The sequence below is a fragment of the Larus michahellis genome, chromosome 4 (assembly GCF_964199755.1).
Source record: "Larus michahellis chromosome 4, bLarMic1.1, whole genome shotgun sequence".
NCBI lineage: Eukaryota > Metazoa > Chordata > Aves > Charadriiformes > Laridae > Larus > Larus michahellis.
The window spans coordinates 40,322,410-40,342,897 of NC_133899.1; the positions used below are offsets into that span (position 1 = coordinate 40,322,410).

The window sequence follows — 20,488 nt, forward strand, 5'->3', positions numbered from 1 at the left end:
ACAGAAAGCCAGGGACCAACCCCTATCACCCATCCCTATCACAGGCTGCTCTTCACAGGGCCCCTCAGGCAATCTCTGCCATGGTTTCCCAGCCCAGAGGACCCATCCCTGCTGGCAGAGTAACACAGTCAATTTCCCTTTGGGCTGGAAAGTTTACTAATGAGATTCAGTCTAAAACTAACTAACTTTTAATCCTTAGAAAGGATTAGAATGGGAGTTCAGTACAGAATTACACCCAAATGTCCTGAGTTACATATTTGTCTCTGGACAGACAGGAAAGTTGTCCAAAGCCAAGCTCTTTCCTGTCTGCTGATCCAGCAGGAGAAGCTCTGAGCTTTGCCTGGTTTCTGTTTTTGTGGGGGGTATCAGGAATGACAAATTCCTTGGAGAGAACTCAAGGGAGAGAAAAAAAAAAAAAAAAAAAGAAGAGAGAGACAGAAAAATTTCATCTTGGCAGGCAAGATTAAAGGTTGGGTCAGGTCCCAGGCTGTCATTTAGCCAATATGTGGGACAACCTTCTTTTGCCTAGAAGTCTGCTAGCAATTTGCAGCATTGCAGGTAGCCAGCAGAGCTGTCAGTCTCCAGACTCTGCTATTTTTTGGTCTCTCTGTTTCCTTGGTGAATTTTCCCAAGCAGCAGAAAATTTAATCCAGTTCACAAGGGGCTGCAGCCCCTTTCCAGCTCTGCCCAACAACTGCTTTTACAGGACAGAGGCTTCCAAAGACAGACTTTCTTCAGAGGGCAAGAGGAGGGGTATACCTGAGCTGCGTGGATTCCCTATATTTGGCAAGGTTTTCCCAGCATCCAAAAGGTTGTACGTATTCAGTTGGTTTCCACAAAGCACTTGAAATTCTCCAACAATTCATTAGCCTCACGAAAGCAAATACAAAGTACTAATTAACATGGTCAGGAGATAATTTCAAGCAGTAAGACAGGTCTTTCAGCCCTACGAGGAACAGTGTTGATCCTCAGACCCCAACTAGTCACCTAGAGCAAATTCCAGCAGCCCCAGTCCTTGCAGGACCAGATCTGGGCCGGAATTGCAGCCCTGCCTCGGAGGAGAACTCTCAGGGTGCAGTTTCATGCTCCTCCCAACCCAGGGCAATGGCAGGATGCTGCTGAAAGGGCAGTCCCCTGACCCCGCTTGCACGCACCCCCAGCACTTCACTTTTGCTGCTTCTCCTGCTTCAGTTGTAGAGGCTGCGTAAACACTGAGGAAGCTGGTTCAAGCTCCGTAATCCAGCAGGGAACTCATCCACCAAAAAGCCTTTCTGAGAACTGGATTCTGCTCCTGGCATCACCCCAAACCTAAAGGATGGTCTGGGGCAAGGCCAGGGTTTAAGGGTCCAAGGGACTGGGCTACAAAGTAAGCGATTATAATCAAAATCAGCTCCGTGAGCTTGTACCTCAGTTTCCCTTCCTACAGTGACAGTAGTAGATATCTGCCTTCATCTGGTTGTTGAGAGGATTAATATTCATGAAACACCCAGAGGTCCTCTCACACATGCAAGGGCTTTATATTCATCGTACAATGACATTACGATTACTGAAAACACCTTGTCCCTTTTAAAAGTATCAGTAATGCAGAAAGCAGAAATCCTTTACTCAAACATAAATTCCCTGCTTAGCAGAAAGGTGATGGAAAGTCTGTGAAAGGCACACAGATACGCATGTATATATTCATCTATTCAAAAAGAGCTGCATTCCCTAGCACTCCCTGGCTCGCGTGCATCTAATAGGATATCTGTTTAGGAAAATGTGACCAGCATAACCAGCTATGCAATGCTCACATCTGCTAATCCTTTGCTGTGCAAGTAATCATCTTCACTTCCATAAAGATTTATACTATTTTGGGTGCAGGCGAAGAGGAGCTAAGTGCTCCAAACCTCTTGCAGCTGAAATCTTGAGGGAAGTATTGCTTTAACATTCCCACTCAAGCAGGGTATATTGACACAGGGATCTCGTTTCTGGAGGTGGGTAGAATGACTTTAGGTAGCTCACAGAGGTACAAAATGGCCAGAGGAAAGGCTTGTGGCTACAATATTTACCATATTGGGTGATGTTTGTAGCTTTATTATATTTGCACAGCTTAAATAGCACTGCTTGCTTGACCACAGCTGTTTTTGCAGTGCTGTTTTATCATGTAAATTCACACACACACACCACCCAAAGTTCACAGTTAAAAAACACAAGCTGAAGGCTTGCCTTGCCTCTCTGAGATGTAAGCACCTGACAACCTGGGATGGATTCTGAACTCAGCCCCTCTCCGACTCCGGACCGACACCAGCATGCGGCTCCAACTCAGCCATGTGCGTATTTGCGTTTGGAGGATTTGTGTTGGGAGGATAGTGTTGGCACAGGTGTTCCTACATTGTAAGAGCAGATTGTGGATGCCAGAATGGTGAAGGGAGAGTGGGGTGCCAAGGGTCTTCGCAGAAAATACAGCGTACACACAACCCCACACCACTCCACAGCAGATGGGGTGCAACCATCGCACGAGGACAACACTTCTCTACCCGGCATTCCCCTACAGCTAGTAATTCTAGTAGACTGACCTAGTTTTGAACAAGTCCTACAGCTCTAATAACATAGTCAGTAATCCAGGCCATGGCCACCAAGGGGTGTAAGGGCATTGCCTCCCCTCACTCAGCACAACCTGGAGAAGAAACCACCTTCATTAAATCTCTTATGTACCACCTGCACTCAAATTTTAAGAAAGTTATTTTCTCATACAGGCAGGTAGGCTGGAATGGTATTGGAATATTAATGTTTGAAGGTTTTTAGCATTATAAAATACCTAACAAGCATTTCAGACCCCTCCAGCTGAGACATAATGATCAGTAAATATTCACAGTGGCAAAAAAAACATTTATCTGTCCAGATACAACCCCCACTAAAAGTCTGCAGAAATGTATCTGAGGATACAAAAGATTGGCAGAATTTTGATCTCTCCATCCTCAAATTAAAACTCCTATAGGAGTAAATTATTTCTCCTAAAATAGACATAATTGACCAACAGAATTTCTCCTATAGATCTTGCAACACTGAGAAACTGTTGTAAGGATCTTCTCTGAACAGAACAGTGGTTTTCAAGCCTTCTCCTCTAAACATCAGTATTATCGCAGCACTACAATCACTAGAGAAACATAAGAATTGATTAACTGACATTTGTCAAGAGTTTTTAAAGTGGCAAAAGCAAGATGATACTGGTGCGAAGGATTAATCCCTAACTGCTTCCACTGGTTACTGAAGGCCTTAAAGCTACTCTTCTTCCATTCTTGTTTTCTCAGTTTTGACCCATAACTATTCAGAAAGATAAATCTGAAGTCTTTTTTGGTAGTGTGAATACTTCAAACCTACAGAATATTATGGTTGGGTTTTCTTGGTGGTTTTGTTTTTTTTTTTTTTTTTTAAATGACCAAACATTTCCGGTCTGTAACTATTCCTGCTTTAATTCCTCAGAAGTCCCTTCCATGTAAGGCCCGAGATCAGCACAGTAATCTATGATCTAGTTGCTGCTCTGAACACCAGGGCTGCCAAGACCAGGTCCATCCCAGCACATCCCACCTCCTTTGACTGTAGGACCACTCTGTACCGATGATGATAATATGGCAACCTCTCCTCGGTCTTTCAGAGAACATGTGTTTTCCTCTGGTTCTTTCAAATTCTAAATCACATAATGACTTCTTAAATATCTACATTGTCATTCATTTGTGATTCCTCAAATGCCCTCAACAAAGGGCAACCTAAACAACCACAAACGTAAACACACGCCCTTCCCTGCAAAGGGAGGGATACCTCTGCGATACAGTTGGGAAAGCGTGATAGTCTTCCAGCACATCTCAGGGCTTTTGATGGCCACACCTACCCTCTACTCACAGATCCATCTGCATTAGAATTTGGTCAGTCATTCCAAACAGCTGCCTCTTCTTTCTAATTACGTTTCCAAAGAACTGTTTCTTTCTATTCCCAAGCGCAAAACCCCTCCTCCCTTCCAAAACTATAATGGCTAAAGGTCTGTGATATTTTGTCCTAGTTTCACTAAGACACTCTGATTTCTGTGCTCTCTAGCAATCAAAACAGGCAGGCAAGCATTTAAAACTCTGAGAAGTGAAGCTTGCTGCAGCGTCTTTTTCTAATAGATTGGGTGTAGGTATTGCCTAAAAGTCAAATACCTGTTTATTTTTCAGGTCATTTTAAATACTCTGAGTCTTACAAGCCTATTGTTGATCCCAGAGAAGCTGTCTGGTTTTACTGATGGATGAGTTAAAATATAGTCCTACTATCATTTCGAAAAATGCTGTAAAATAGATAATCTCTGAGATATCTGCACTATGTACGCATAGTTTGATAAGGGACAGAGCGAGCCCAGATTTGTGCCAAGCAACCCTCATAGCTACTCTCCAGAACACGCTGTTTTACATGTATACCCGCACGCACAGAGCAAGAGAGACGCATGCACACACGTGTGTGCATTTTTCAGCCCGTGCTGCCTCTAGGTTGGAAAGTCAACAACACAAACCAGCACGTAGCCATTTAGGACAGGAAGTGAAAATACTATATTTAGCTGAAACTGTAGTAGAAAGGAGTTGAGCAGAATATTGCTTACATTCGTGCCCCCATTCCTGTGAACGCTGGCATGAGACTGTCTGCAATGAGGAGGAGTTTTCTACTCAAGGGCAACATTCCCAGTGTGGTCTGCCCTCTGGCAAGGGACAGTTGTCCTCTGTGCTACCACCGGTATCGCTGCAATAACGTGCTCAAAGCATCCGCTTAAGTTTGGCAAGTGCTCACTGAGAAGCCCTGGAAAGATCACATGGTAAGTCGGTGCGGTTGCAAACATGCTTTTCTGTTAAATGAATTTCAGAAGATTTTTATACCCCTTCTCTGGATGCACCAAATATACACATCTTTGGAGAGCACCTCCTTCATGGTATCTTTACAGTAATATCCCGATCTTGGTGCAATGCACCTTGAGCACAGACATTTCCTTCCTGGGAAGCACCACCCCCCAGGACTGGAAAGTCTACCCCTTATCAGAGCTTGACAGACGGCAGAGAGATTTGATGACACTGATCTGTTTCCAGTTGCCTAAACACTTAAACACCACATATCACATGTTCTGGGTTGAGGTTTTCTTTGAGCAGTAGTTTGCATTGGGTCCAAGATCTCCTGAGGCCAATAGGACTTGTTCCACTGATTCAAATAGGCTTACATTAAGTCCTTTACAGAGGATGGCTCCTGAGGAGTTTTTAAAAAATTGTTTTCTCATTTCAAATCTGTAACTGTTGATATTAGATTTATTTACCCCACTGCAGAGACAGATAGGTAGCCTGGACAGAGGAGTCACGTGATAAGAAAGTTTTTGTGGCCAGCAAGTATCTAAAAGCTCCCATTCCAGCAGAAGTCATGGGTTTGATAGGATGCTTACCAAAGCAGTTCTCTGGTCTGCTCTACATAGGAGATAAGACAAGACAATTCAAAACAGTCCCTTTTGAAGCTAAAATCTGTGAACCTATGAGAGTTATTCAGTTCTCAGATTCCTGCAGTTCTTGACCTCTTTACATTTACATTCATTGCATGGAATCTGTCAACTTGATGGTGGTTTTTGTGCGAAGAAGTCACGTCACTGAAAAGAAGCACAATCATTACTTCATGAGGCAGCCTGGCGCCCCAGATACGAGAACCACGGTAATCCATCCCAGGTACCTGAACCAGCCACTATCCCAAAGGACTATTTAATATTTGCCTATTATGTCTCAGTCTTAGCTCCCGTCTGCTCTCCTCATCAACCCCTCCACACATTTGCCAGATGTTGGAATGAAGGCATATACCTTTTCATGAAACTGTGGTCACCAAGCTCGATCAGCTTGCATTTCTCCAGATGTTTTGTGATCTCACCACTTATTAACGTTCTCTAGGTCAGAATTACTGCTTAAATTTCCTTGTTTCTCTCCCAAACCATTTTGGAAGAATTTGATTAGACTGATTTCTATCCAGCCCTTAGCTACACTTCTCCCCACATTCCTCTCTGAGCAGCTGCTAATTCTGGAGGCAGATTTCTCCCCAGTGTCCTTCTGCCCTTTCAGAGGTGTAAGTCAGCACAACCTCCTTATTTGTTTGTTACATGCAGAATAGACCCTTCAGTCATGACTAGGAATGGATATATGGATACTTTCCAAGTTGCTAGGGTACTTTTATGACAATTTGCACTGTCATAGTTTCTGTGCATGTGATTAAGCTTTCACATTTAATTAATAACCTGAAGACTATGGTGAATGAAGGTGCAAACTCAGCAATTGCTCATGCAATTTTTGTGCACAGAATTTTAAAATCAAGTCCAAATTCTCCATCGGCAGCTTGCCTTATGTTACCACCACTTTTGAAAGCTACCAACTTTGTCTACACATACGTTGTGAAATTGGTGCCAAATTCAATGTGACCGTAACAGCAAATTAGCTAAACATCACTTAGACACACCTCTAATTCTGTAATGTGTTGGGGCCACAAGGTATATATGCTGAAGTGCAGTTTTGACGGTCTTGAGCAATATTGTGGCATGTAAACAGAGAGAGTTAAAACAGATTTTTTAAATACCTAAGTTCTTTTTTATGAGTGTGAGACAGATTGAAAATAAAGACAATTGGTTAATGAAATAAAAGGCCATTCTATAAATTGTTCAGATGCTTATAAACTTACAAAGAAGGCATGCATCATGCCCATTCCTGCTTCAATATTCCTGCGACCACTTGATTTACAGTCCAAATCTAGGGTCTATGGTTTGTTTGCTTTCTCCTGCAACTCTAAACTGAAAGCAAACCTTTGCAAGCATGTGCCTCCTTTCAGAAAAGCTGAGGAAGAGATAAACGGTATAAATTTTTCAGTTTCTCAGTACTTGGCATCTTAACTATCACAAATGCAGGGAACATCTGCAAAGTGCAAATTCTTTGGATTACCGCCTACTAAGTTCCTCTTGCTGCTCTACAGGGATTGGATTCTTTCATTTTTTCCTTATGGCTATGTGATCTTTGTCCCTTGGTGTTTAACATTAAGTGGAACTGAGGAATTGTACCTTGGAACAGGAACGTCATTTTTTCCACTTAATGTAAACAACTGCACAAGGCAAAAGCGCAAAAGCAGTGACAGCTGTAATGCAGCGTTCTCCCTCCGTCTCCCGCACTCCATGCACATAATTCAGGAACATTGCTATGGTGAAACTATAGCTATTGTGCCTGTCAGCAGCAATTTTATCCCCTTTTTGACTGAGTGTGCTCCAAGTCAAAGGGGACTGACTTGCAGTGACTGAAAATGCAAGTATCCCATATCTATCCACCTTGTACTGCACCCATCACACAGAAATCCGGGAGCTTTTATTCACGGGAAACCAGCTAAGCGCATCAGACAGATAAGAAGCACTCTTAACATCTGGTATTATGTGTTTTTCCAAGAAGGGAGGGTGACCGAAGGTTTCAGTAGCTATGTCATTTTCCCCTGATTGTTTTCAACAGGAAACAGAAATGCTCAGCTTCAGCATGGGCTTTATGATACAACACCGAGCCTTGGGCAGACTCCAGCCTGATCTTGGAATCACAGCAGCTCACTGTCCTCCCAATCGAAACCCATTTTCTCTCCCACTGTGTTTTCTTGGAGCTGGATTCTGCAAGGTGTGGTGTCTGTTTGGCCAGGTGCAAGGAAAGCCTGGAGTCTTTTCCTAACAGAAAGCACATCTGAAGTCTCCTGGGAGCCTGTGGACAGTCCGTGTGTACCTTAGTGTGCTGGAGCTGGGGAGACCATCAGCTCATCGGGACGAGCCCTTAGCCGCTTCTCAGCATTTCAGCAGAAACAAAGCAAGCCTCCCAGAAAAGATTTGTCCCGTTTCCAAAAACACAGAACTCCCTTAGTCTGTCCTTTGCCCTAAACTGCAGCTTGGAATTCGTCCTCCTCCTTCCCTAAATAGCTAAGATTCAAGCTAAACAAAGGTACTGCGGTTTATTTTCAGCTAGAACTTGTTAGTTAAAGGAAATACTGTACTTTACGGTACAATCATGCCACACGATTGTGATTGTGTAGCTGATAACTAGGCAGCCGGCTCACAAATGCAGCCAAGAGCTCTTTTGTTAAGTAGGAAAAGGAAAGCGACAGTTATTAAAAATGAGCAGTCACTAAAGATTCAAGACTTACCCTGAGTCATCCCTGGCTCCCTTGTCTCCCGCTGATGTTTTCATCATTACAGCAAACTTCAAGACACTTTCTGTTTCACAGTGGCTTTAGAGTTCCTTGGTAAAGAAAACAATTCCTTTCCATCGCTGAGCAGAACCTCCACATCCTTAGGTTTTGTACTGAAGATGATATTTCAAGGGGCGGCAGGGGGAGGATGTTTAAAACCAGCTTCAGGCTCAGTAGTATCGGAGGGCAGAGGACTAAACAAGCGCTGAAATGAAAGCAAACTACCAAGAAGGTCTGATTTTAGCCTCTCTTATTTCTACTTCCTGTATTTATATGAACAGGGGATTTCAGGAAGAGGCAGTCTTTGGTGGTCAAGGGTGTGTGTGTGTGTGTGTGGGTGTGTGTGTGTGTTATAAAGCCATATTTAGTAGCGAAGGCAGGTTAACCTTATTAGAAAGAAGGGCCTGAGACTGTCAGCTTATTTGTTTTTCTAACTTAAGTAAGTTTGGGGGGAAATTGTTTACAGACTACAGGTATATCAGGAGGCAACAGAGCATGGTGAACTTTGTAAAGGATTTTATAAGGCAGCAAGGCAGTAAGTCTCTGACTGCAAATTCCTGAAGCATGTGTATTTCTATTGCTTGAGTAACTGGAACCAGATGGAGCTTGGAAACCTTTATATTTACACAGGACCTGAGCAAATGAAATGTCTAACACTGTCAGAGGACAGCTTTGCGAAAAAAAATAATAATTCCCAGTTAAAGGAAAAGCTAAGGATAAAGTTGTAAGACTGCTGGTAAATGGACAGCTATTCGTGCTGTGAAGCTCCAGTTTGTCCCAGAGCACATTTGACCAGGAGTTACTGAAGCAGTCGAGTAGTGTTTGCTGTACTGGAAACCCGACTGAATACAGACCAGCTGTGGAGGCTGGGGACTGACAGATGTGCTGTTAGACTGGGCTGGTGGCAGCCCTATTTGGCAGCCCTATCGTTCCGGAAATATTTGATGTTAGGAGAATACATAATGGGAAAAGTAAGGCAGAAGTATGAAGCAGAGGCAGAGAAAATTGTGAAAGGGAAAGGGAGACAAAGGTAACTTTTTGGTCCTTTTATCTTTAGAAGGAATTTCCCAGCTTTCTAAGAGTAAACAGACTGTGCCGTACAGCCGACAACAGAAATACAAATCCCAGGCAGCCGCCAGTGCACTGGGCACAAGGGAAACCAGACCTCAGTGCAGGAGACAGAGCCAATTCTGCTGGCACTAAGCTAGGGAGAATCAGAGGGACCTTTGTGGCCATCAGCTCACACCTGTGTAACACAAGACAAACTTTTCCCAGAGGTTTTTGGATCAAGCCTGTAACTTCTGTTAACATTAGAAAATTTATCTTTTTGCTTTTAAAAGGATTTCTCTTAGAAAGTCAAAGTCTGACTGAGAGGCTGTGTGATGGAAAATTCACTACCCTTCTATGTAAGGTATCTCAGTGCTTAATTCTTGATATTATTTAAATTCGCACTTGATTTTTTGCCTTGACTTTTCTAGTTTTAAATTTTCAGCTACTGTATCTCATAATGCTCTTTCCTACTAAATTAAGGAGCAATTTGCTCCAACTCACGTAGTCATTTTCAGACCGTGATGAACTCACTCAATGAAGAATTTAGCCCTCTTAGACAAACTGGTTGGCTGAGATTTACTCATCCCTTGCTGCAAGGTTGTCAGCTCCAAATCCTTCTGTTGGTTCTAGGCACAGAGGTCCAAGAAAAAAAAGAAAGCTCTAGATTTGCACAGTAGCTGGGCACCTTTGAAACGCACCTGGGGTACTGGCAGAACAACAGTCTCCTGGATGCATCACACAAACTCAGCTCTGTCCCACGTTTTCATTTCCCTCCACTGCAATTCAAGGAGGATCAGGCTGACTCAGAGTTTACCCTTCTTGTGCTGGAAAATAAGTTTGCTAAGATAAAAAGCTGTCGAGGTGTGCTGTTCTGCATGGACTTGCCCCAGATGGGGGAAACCTGTGTCCACACAAATATGCAGCATCCTAGGCAAAGACCTAAGATTTTGCAAATGCAGAGCATCAGTTTTCAGAGTGTTGGGCATTTCTGAAGATGTTGTTAGGGAAGAAGAAACAAAAGGACTAGAACTATTAAAAAGACTCAAGACAAAAATGGAAAAAATAGAGACGAGAAAACTCCAGTACTGTGGTGCTATTTCAGTTTCACGTGATTTGAGAGAAGCTTTTTTTTGGTTTTTTTTTTTTGTGAAATCTTTCACACTATTAGCAATTTAAAGAATGCAGTTTCAGAAATCTGAAGTTTTGAAATTAGTTTTGTTAAACATATTGACCAAACTTCATGAAAAAAATCTCACATTTTTCTGCAAAATATTTAGTATGTCTGCAACACAGTTAAGTATTTCTGCAAAATATTTAAAATATGAAAACGAAGGCAAATTTAAACACGAAAAACTTTGTCCAAGCTTTGCTAGTTGTTTTTTTAAGCCAGAGATTTGACAGGTTTCAAAAGTGACAATGTGTTCTAGTATCAGGCTTTGGAAGTAAACAATTATACAAAAGCTAAATAACAAAATAATATCCAATCACTACAAAATGTTGCTTCTTTCTGATAGATCCAAGCCGAACGGGGGAATTCTTGTCTGTTCTAGGACTGATTCACCCTTTCCATCTTAAGCCACAGCATGTTGCAGCCCTTTTTTGTATTTTTATGCAGCTGAGTTGGAAAGGTTTAAAAATGGCTTATGGGGGAAGCCCTTAAGTACAATGAGCACTTTGGCTATAATAAAGTGCTTTAGCATATGCACAGATTATACGACAGTTCTGCCTTCCATGCAGTCAGAAGCGGCTGCATCAATAATATGGCATATGATAAGAGCCCATAGGAATCGTCATGCCTATTGTGTCACTAATCCATAGATTACGTGCCTTTTAGAGAGCCTATTACGTAACAGGTCATGGGGGGTCATCATGTCAAACCTATGGGGGATTAAAAGAAGAGGTACTTTCCAGATTCAGATATTGATTTTTAGCAGTTAATTCTGTGCGTAAGAAGGAATATTTTCCTTTCCCCAGCTTAGAAAAAGTTAGCCTAGCATACACCAAAGAATGAACCCTTACACAAAAGTCAAAGAATGCAGGATATCCCTTTTCTCCACTTCACTCGGGCTCTTCTGCAGATGCACAAAACCCACAGTGGATAATGACAGGTTTATACGGCAACAGGGATCGCAAAAGCATGCACTGTGGTTAAGAAAAATAAGATCAAGCTTTGTTTTAAATTGCATCTCCTGGTAGTAAACTGGCTAGGAGTATTCACGAGAAGACTCTCATCTAATGAAATTGTTAATATGCCAGCACATGAGACAAAATTAACTCTTAGCTCCTCTTTTTCCAAGAAATTAAATTTAATTTCCAAGAATTTAAAAGCTTTTTGCCAGCCCAGAACAGACATCATACCAGAAGTCATCACAGACCCTGAGGTGGACCACAGGGACGTTGGAAAGGGGCAATCAAGAATAAGAGGGATTATTCCTTCTCTCCACAGTATCTCCAGAGCCCAGGTAATTGGCAAAGGAAAGTAGTACTGTGTGGCTTTTGGACCTTGCTTCCATCCCCTCTAGTCACCATCCAGCATTCCAGTGTGAACCTGCTGGATACCACCACACCATGGGACAAAGCAGCCAAAATACTGTTAATCAGGGTATTTCTGAGACTGACATAATTGCTTCTGGATTGGGGCCTCAGTACAGCGAACTGTTCCCAGCAAACCACACATTTCTAGTCCCAAAAGAGCAAATTGTGTGTTTTAGAATTGCTGCGTATCAAAGTGATACGCTTAACTCACCCCAAATAATGGCTTGATCCAGGTGATACTCCCTGGAAGAGAGGCAAATGTGGGCCTTCCGTCATTCAGTTCATCAGGGTCCAGATTTCACCAAGAAAGGGCAGGCACATATCCTAAGTTGAGTCCTGAAATTTTAGATTTTCAACAATTAATATGAGAATGTTTCACATGTTCTCATTATCTGAGAATAAAACCAGCAACCGCTCTAATTGTTTATATAATTTATTGATAGTGTACATATTTTTATATAGTGCATTACAATACTGACTGCTATAATCTTTTATAAATGCTGAGTTAACTATTTTTTAAAATTTTCACAACAAAAATAATCAAGTATCATGCCAACATTTTGTAACAAATTATCACATTAAATCCATGTGGATTTCATGACATATTTATCTGTACAAAGGACCCCATATCACAGAGCATTCACAGTGCATAAGGTCACGGTCATTGAAAAAATAAATAACAAGATAAATAGATTTCTGTTATTTACAGTTTACAAACCCATCCCTTTCCGTTTTCAAAGTAAGCAGTTCTAGAAAGTTTTAATTATATTTAAAGAGGTATTGCACCTCCGAAGGGTGCACTTCAAATGCCTGCAAGTAGGAAACATAGGGAATTTTAAAAGGTTCAGAAGTTATTTCAGTGATCATAAACAGTTTCAAACACTTTCTTGCAACGGAGGAGATAGTGAGAGCCAAATTCTACTCTGTTCCACTGATAGAAATTTGTGCCAACTACCAGGACGTTAATGAGCACTGGCACCACTCCCAAGAACGTGAAGGTAAGAATTTGGTCATGAATTTGCTGCAGAGTTTCAGCCATTTGAAACGTAGATGCTGCTGGGGAAGTAGATTTACTAGTGCGTTCTTTGCATACACAACTGGTATATGAATGAAGGCCATAATCTTGCTGTAAAAACCCTCTGAAAGGAAGCATCTCAGTTAGTATTATTCCTTCTAGAGATTATACCTGTCTGGTTTTGATATACTCTGATACCTTTAGATTTTGTCACAATTCCCTATTGCTATAAATCAACCTTTATATTTGTCTTTCAAGTTTACCAAGATCATCTCAGTGATAAAATGGCAATGATCGCTTACATTCTTTGTGCAAGTAAAAAAAATAAAAATAAATGGAATTAAATTCAAACTGGCAATTCTTGTAAGAAAATATCCAAATGGCATTAGTTTCCCATAATTATTCATTTTTTCAGAGAGTGCACTGTATGTCAAAAGTACGGCAGCAAGCAGAAACAACCTGATGTACAAATTGCCAGAATCACCACACATCTCAGCCTGTGGAGAAGGAGCCACACGTATCTCACTTTTCAGGACAGGGATGTATAGGATTTCACTGCTTTCTCTGGGGACAAAACAGCGGGACACCACACAGAGGGAAACAGGAGAAAAAGTGTACGCTCAAGTTATTCAAAAGGAGGTTTTTAAACATGTACACAGCAGGTCAGAAACTGGAATGCGTATGTCAGTTGAACGACATTCTTCTCTTCAGCAGGACATTGATCACTTGCATACAGAGTTTTCAGAATAGTTCAAGGGAATAATAAAGGGTGTGATGGAACAAAATGCTGTCATTTACCTGCGTAACCATCATATAAATCTCACCACCCAACAAAATGAAAAATCTGGAGTTCAAACTCAAAGATATAGAAAGGAAATTGTGTAGTAAATACATGAGTTGCAGAGATTTTCTTCTGAGTGCTTAAACACAAATAACAGAGATCTGCGGCTTACAATGACAGAACATTATGCTCGAAGGTGACGCATTTCAATTAGGAAGATTCTTTGGTTTCACCTGGCTTTCAGTGTTATTTTAGTGTCTGTTTCCTATTACATTAGGTCTGATCTTTCCTTGGCATGAATAATCAGGCAGCATTTACACATCTTAAAGCACTCTACCAAAAACATCTAACTGTAGGACACAAATAAATGGCATTACAACTGCAAGAAATCCAAGAAAGGAAGACAACAAAATACATGAGGGATTTGTGCAACTAGACCAAACACATAATAGAAACAAGCGTGTGTAATTAAAGCACAGTCACAAAGGAAATCAAAGACGCAATAGAATCTTCTCAATAATTGCTAAGTATTAGAGTGGTAAAGACCTTTTCCATTTGTTTACATGTTGACAGAAACTAATTATATGTTTCTTACAGCTGCAGCAAGCATATAAAAATAAAATAAAATTGGCACGCCAATGACTGAGCCAGGAGAAAGATGGTTGACTATGCTGTACCTGTTGGGAAGACTTAAGGTGTTCTTCTAGGCTAGACTTCAGCCCAGAGAGCAGCCCTTAGATCACCAAATAGTCATTAAGATAACCACCACTGTAGCTTTTTAGATTTAGACATGTAGATTCTGAGCCTGAAATCTTTACTCAGGCAACACTTTATAATGCAGTACAATTTTTATGCCAAATAAAGAGAATCAAACACTGCTGAACTCAATGAAAACACTCCCGCTCGCACAGACAGGATTGCACCCCGTGGGTCTATGTGGGACTGTGCTACTGCAGTGGAACCGCAGTGGAAAAGAGCTGCTAAAAGCTCTCCTTGGCCAGCTGTAATTCAGTTTTGATCCTGCTTGTACACCAGAGCAGATGCACAATTTTGATGTCTGAGACAAGGAACCAGTTCTCTTATTTACAAGAGTGCAAATCCAAAGTGGTATCAGCAGAGCAGAAGCCCACAGATTCTGGCCAAACCTTTTAATTTGAGAAAGAAATAAAATCTTTAGACTGCAAAACCAAAAAAATACTAAAAGATCTGAATACAATAGAAAACCCAGAAACCATGCTCCGCTGTCATCTTAGGACAGAATCCAGCAAGGCACTTGGATATATGCTTAGCTTTAAGCATGGAATCAATCCTACTGAAGTTAAGCTTTGCTGGATATGGGATATCTTTTTCTGAGTTGTATTACTTTTTGGTGTTGGTATGCTGGCAATTTTCAGATCACAGTAACAGTTTTCTCTCTCATATCCACCAGCTTTCTTTTCACTCTTGAGCTGAACGTTAACTTCCACAACATTGTGACATACATTCCAGACTCAGCCAGCTAACTTTTGCGATAGTTAGTACAACAAAACGGCTATAAAATTTTACAGACACAATCCCAACAGCTGCAATACGGAACTGTACTAATTGCAGGGAGCCAAGCACAAATCACTTTTTTTTTTTTTTTTTTTGACTGGAAAATGGCAAAATTTGTAGTGGTCTCCTGACCACATGAGCAAATTATTTGATGTTTTATACACGTGAAAGGCACTAGTCCGCTATTACCTGGCAATAGCCTCCTGAATTACTGATACATTCTGATGTGGGTTTATCTGACACACAACAATTTGTCAATCAGATCAAATCTTCAGTTTATCTGCATGGCTTGATCTATAACTGCCACCTATCTTTATTTTAGCTTATGGATAACGACTACATAGGGCCTCTTTAAACTACTTCATATGATTATGTGTCATCAAGGCCCTGATACAGCATCTAATAATTCTTTGGCAAACAATACATCCCTGGTCATGTGGTGGTGTCAGAGAATCCTACTAATGTTATTTATAATGGTAAGCGTGGCATGATACCCGTCTCATAGCAGAAGACGCATGAGACCACCTCATGAAATGCAGCATTAGAATTCAGTATACATTGTCCTGAAGTGGGTCTATGTTTTAGGGAGGGCTATAGATGACAGGACCAGCCATGCGATTTAAGGTCAGTATTACCTTCTGAGACTGTCTCTTGCTACAACAGAACACTCTGCTTTTCTGGAACAGGTGATACTCAATTTAGGCAGAATAATTCTAAATGATGTCTGGAGGATTCATGGCATTAGCAAACAATTTCATGCATATTTGGACATAATTGCTACAGAACAAATTGGTGCCCCTAGTCTTCTAAAGTTGCCTGGCTCAGAAATATGAAGGTACAGTACACTTTGCTAGGTCTGGCACTGTGAACATTGATGCCCTCATCACTGTCAACTCAGCTGATCACTAGGCATACCAAACTAGATTTTGGAACTACTCTTCTGTAGTGTAAAGACATCTGAGCCGCGTGAACTGCACACAGAAGAGCAGATGTTTGCTTGGAGACAGCTGGTTCTCCAAGCCCACCCAACAGCAGAACATAGGAAAAAAAAAAACATTTACTCAGCCTCTCTCTCTGCTCCTTTCAGCCTCATATCTAACCATCACGAGGTTTTCTGCAGCAAACTGTCCTCCTGAAAGATAGCAGGGAAGAGAGTAAGACTAGAGAGGGATGCTTCTACAGCAGCGCAGCAGTATGCTGCATCTTCACAGCCTTTCTGCAACAGAAGACTCAAAGACGAACGTGAATTCCATCTCCCCAGCTCTACACTGCAGCAAAAATGTCCTGAATGCCTGTAAATGGGGTCACCGGCATAGTTGAGATCAGATGTGTTTACTGTCATGCTTGCCTATTCAGTAAAGCATTTTAATAATGCTGTATTTGTTGCCATCTTTAGGACTGGCTAGTTTAACTACATAACTACTTAATTACGGTGAAAAACCCTACATGGATGCTAATACTGACATTTGTAACAAAGTGTTAACCAAATAACAAATACATTGCTCTTTTTTCCTTAGGGTTACATTGAAAGGATCCAATTGCTAAAAAAATTCAACAGCAGAATACACTCCTTAATTTGTATCAAATAATTTTTAAAACAGCCTTAACTGTAAACACATTGCCTAGTGTAAACAGTATTCTGCATGTGAGCTGGCTAAAGAGAATTATTTGTCATATATGTCAAAATAAGGAACTTTCTGATTTAGTGCTTATTTGCTAAGGTTTGATAGTATGTTCTCATTGACACAATAACGGGATTTTTTATATATAGTCTTAAGTGCAAAATATTAATATATTTAAAAATGCATCAACTGTTAGTTGATAATTTGTTTTGGTTTATAAACATTAAAAAATTAAAAAAATCTATGTATAAAGTTAACTGTGCTTTCTTTAGAAACTTCATGTGATCATTCACATACAACTTTAAAATATTTTTAAAGTTTAGTAGCAATTCAAAATACGCTGTCTCAGTGATTTGCAATCACGAGACTGCTACAATGTGGAATGTTACCCATTATTGTTAATACTCCGGGCCAGATCTTGCTGTCAATTACATCCAGAGTAATTCCTGATACCAGATTTATGCTGGTGGAAAGGATATCAAAACTTGGCTTCTACTGGGAGTTTAAAAGAAGTATATCATGCTTCAACACTTGCATGCAATCAAATCAAGGACCACATTCTTTTTGGCGGACTTGCTTTTGTCTAGGTGTTTCTTATCTGCACTGCTCAGTGGCAGACACTCATCTTCCTTAAACTTCTGGGAATAAATAAAAAATGGAGAAGAATACACCAGCTTCTTGACTGATGAAATAAGCTTCTTTCCCCCACCAATCAAACCAAATCATAATCAGGGTGGGTTTTGTTGTCAGAAAGTCTGGATTATGTTCAGATACTACTCTCAGCTGATAACAATAACGGATCGTTACCAAGCACCCAGTTATATTTATTTGTTTAGTTTCATCTAAATTTACACAATGGGTTTACAAGGGCCAATGCAAAGTTTTTCTTGTGGTGTAATATTCCACAAATGTTAGTTTATATTTATGTATACAGCATTCCTCATTAGTGGTAAAACGTATTTTTCAAGTATGAATTTCTGCATGTAATTCTCGTCTTCAATATGCAGATACTCTGGCTTTTAGTGTGCATCATCACAAGTGATACAACATACAACCATTTCCTCTTCTTCCTCTGCCACATTGTTCATGTTGATTGAAAAGAGTGATAAATATTCAACACTGCCATCAAAAACTGTCAGTGTAGTTCCTCTATAAGCAGAGCACTTGAAGGGGGAAATGATGTCCTCAACAGTGCATGCCGTGATATGTGCCTCGGACTTTCTGGTCCTGTAGTTGAGATATTTTGACTGAGCCAAGAAAAGTTCTGAACTTGCCTCTTATTCTTCCATGGAAAGTAAATGTCCAAACCAAAAGAACTATAAAGATTTTTCTCCCATCCTCTTGCTAACCTCGGTGGTGCTGGTTGATTGTCTGCAAAAGGAGAATGAAAACCACAACAGAATGTCCCACAAATGGGTCATTTTAGAGTTCTGCATAAGATCCACACAGCTTTATCACTGAGCAGCAATATCCAAAGAGGAGGAAAATGCTTTGGTTGCCTCGAGCTAGCACGTTAAAAGAAAGGTATGCTTTCCTTCCACACAGGTAAAAGTGCTTGTTAGCTGATGAAGCAGGAACGACACTCAAATTACTGATGGAAAGAAGGTAGAAATGTGAAATGCCTCCTGTCATTTACAGCACGTGTAATCAGAAGAATTTCAGTCTCTCTACTTGTTGTGGATTAAAGTTCTTCTCGGCACATAGGGAAGTTGACAAAGGTGAAGACATTAAACTCTATCAATATAGAGAAACACAGGAAAACAGCATAAAGAAACAACACGTAGATGCCTAATTTCCTGTCAAGTTTCCACTTATTTACATGGATTCCAAACACCTGCAAGCAAACAAAGTATTAGTTAATTGAGCCCCAAAGGAGACTTTTGGAAACAACCGTTTATAAGCTAAAAATTAGTGTCTTTTGAATTAAGAGATCCTGAATGAAGATAAAAATACATTCCCAGTGTTTTATAGATCAAGAAGGTAACATATGTTTTTCTGATCAAGAAAAAGAATGTAAAAGCCCAAACGAAGAACCCCAACTCTGGCCTGACTCTCAGTTGTCCTAAGATCCTTTCACAAAATATTAAATGAACCCACCTTAAGGCCCCTTCACACCTTCTTCATGGAACTGAGAAACAGGCCCTGAGGTGCCCAGTTTTAGTCTGTGGTGTATTTTCAGTGCATGGGTCACATTCTAGTCAGGCAGCACTCATTCATTGATTGAGTATGAGCTAAAGGAATGTGCTGAACTACATGAATGTCTCTCCCTCCAGTGTTCCCCTACAGATCTTTTACATCCCAGTACTACACCAACATCTAACGTTGATTCTTTCAACAGCTTCAGAAGAGGTGCTTTGCTTTCATGTTTTGCTCAGCTTCAGAACTAAGGGGAGTTAGAAGTTACAGGTAGCAAAGCAACGAAGTCCTCATGAAGACATCTATTTTCAGTGGTGTTGCATGCCTCTGAATTATTATTTGTTTTGCTCAAAACTCTCCACTGAGTTTTGCTGGGAGGGTCTGCGTGAATCAGGGTATCCAGCAGAACAAATGAAACAATAATAGATGCTTCGAACTCAGGTGATATGGTTTCTGCTATGAAAAGACTCTTCAGAAAAGCATGAAGAGCTAGCATAACAACACATCTGCATAATCCTCCCACTTTTTTCCAAAGTGCCGATTACAAATATGCATGCAGCAACAGCAAATACAAACATCTACAAAACATCTCTGTTGTTTCACAGGCACTGTGCAGCGTGGCAGATCCAGGGATAAGAAAAGAAAAGAACAGGCCCCCACAGCTTGTATACCAAATGCACGAGGAAGTTAGTGGCAGAGTGAACAGCCCTGGTTGTTCTATCACTTAAGTCATGCACAGGTGATGTGGAGCTTTGTAAGATCTAGTCATGCAACAGTGAACCCTTCAGTGATGATCCCCTCCTCTACAGAGCCCCTACAGAGCCTCCACAGGCAATCAGTGAAAGACGTTAGTATAAGTGGATATTTTATACCTTTGGGATTTGATTCTTCCCACAGAGGGTTCCCTGGGAGTCAGCAGGATCAGACCTTAAGTACCAGCAAAATTGATTTTTGAAACAGAATTATTGTTTCACCTTAACAAGTCATGTGTCACAAGGGTAAGTGTCTGACGCTGAGTGACATTTAGCTACCCAAAGTCCTGAGGTTCACAGTCCTCACAGAGCAGTCATCAAGGGGTTTGGCTGCAGCACTTGATTAGTCCAGGCTGGTTTTGGAAATCAGAGACAAGGGCAAAGAGTGATGAAGCATACCTGGGACTTGTCCCAGCATAAAGTAGAGACAGGCCTGGGGTATGCAGCTGGACACAGGCGCAAAGTATTATTGGATCCCACAGTTTCAACACTGACACTGAAATCAATGGGACCTACACGTATCCAGCATCTCTTGTACCAAATGTCAGATTTCAGTCCTCACTGAGGACAATGGCAGCTCTTCAACTCATGGTACTGCTAGAAGATTGATACTTTACAAGAATCAATGCTTTGGGGATAATAAGTATTTCCATTTTGTCCTTCTATAACATGTAAATAGCTAGTAAGTATTTTGCAATTGGAATACTTGGAGACACTCAAATACTTACAGTAAGCGCCACTGATCCTAGCAAAAGTGCAACTGAATAGACCAGTCCTTTGCTGTTTATCTTAACCTGCGGGAATTAAGACAGAGAAGAGACCTTTAAAATGCTCAGCA

At 40.9% G+C, this 20,488-nt stretch overlaps 2 protein-coding genes across 4 annotated transcripts in view; both read right to left on the bottom strand.

The window, feature by feature from the left end:
* RIN3 (Ras and Rab interactor 3) overlaps positions 1-8,505 on the bottom strand; it is a 71,124-nt gene extending 62,619 nt beyond the window's left edge. Inside the window, exon 1 of one of the 2 annotated variants that reach the window (XM_074584175.1) lies at positions 8,182-8,505. In XM_074584175.1, the coding sequence (XP_074440276.1) occupies positions 8,182-8,228 (47 nt within the window). In that variant the 5' untranslated portion in view covers positions 8,229-8,505. The remainder of the gene's footprint in view (positions 1-8,181) is intronic. The other variant, XM_074584176.1, reaches the window with a different exon arrangement.
* A 6,730-nt stretch (positions 8,506-15,235) lies between these two features.
* The window catches only part of SLC24A4 (solute carrier family 24 member 4), a 94,732-nt gene continuing 89,479 nt past the window's right edge, over positions 15,236-20,488 (bottom strand). The window contains exons 16-17 of one of the 2 annotated variants that reach the window (XM_074584177.1): positions 20,379-20,444; positions 15,236-18,596 (exon numbers count right to left, since the gene is read on the bottom strand). In XM_074584177.1, the coding sequence (XP_074440278.1) occupies positions 18,444-18,596; positions 20,379-20,444 (219 nt within the window). In that variant the 3' untranslated portion in view covers positions 15,236-18,443. The remainder of the gene's footprint in view (positions 18,597-20,378; positions 20,445-20,488) is intronic. The other variant, XM_074584178.1, reaches the window with a different exon arrangement.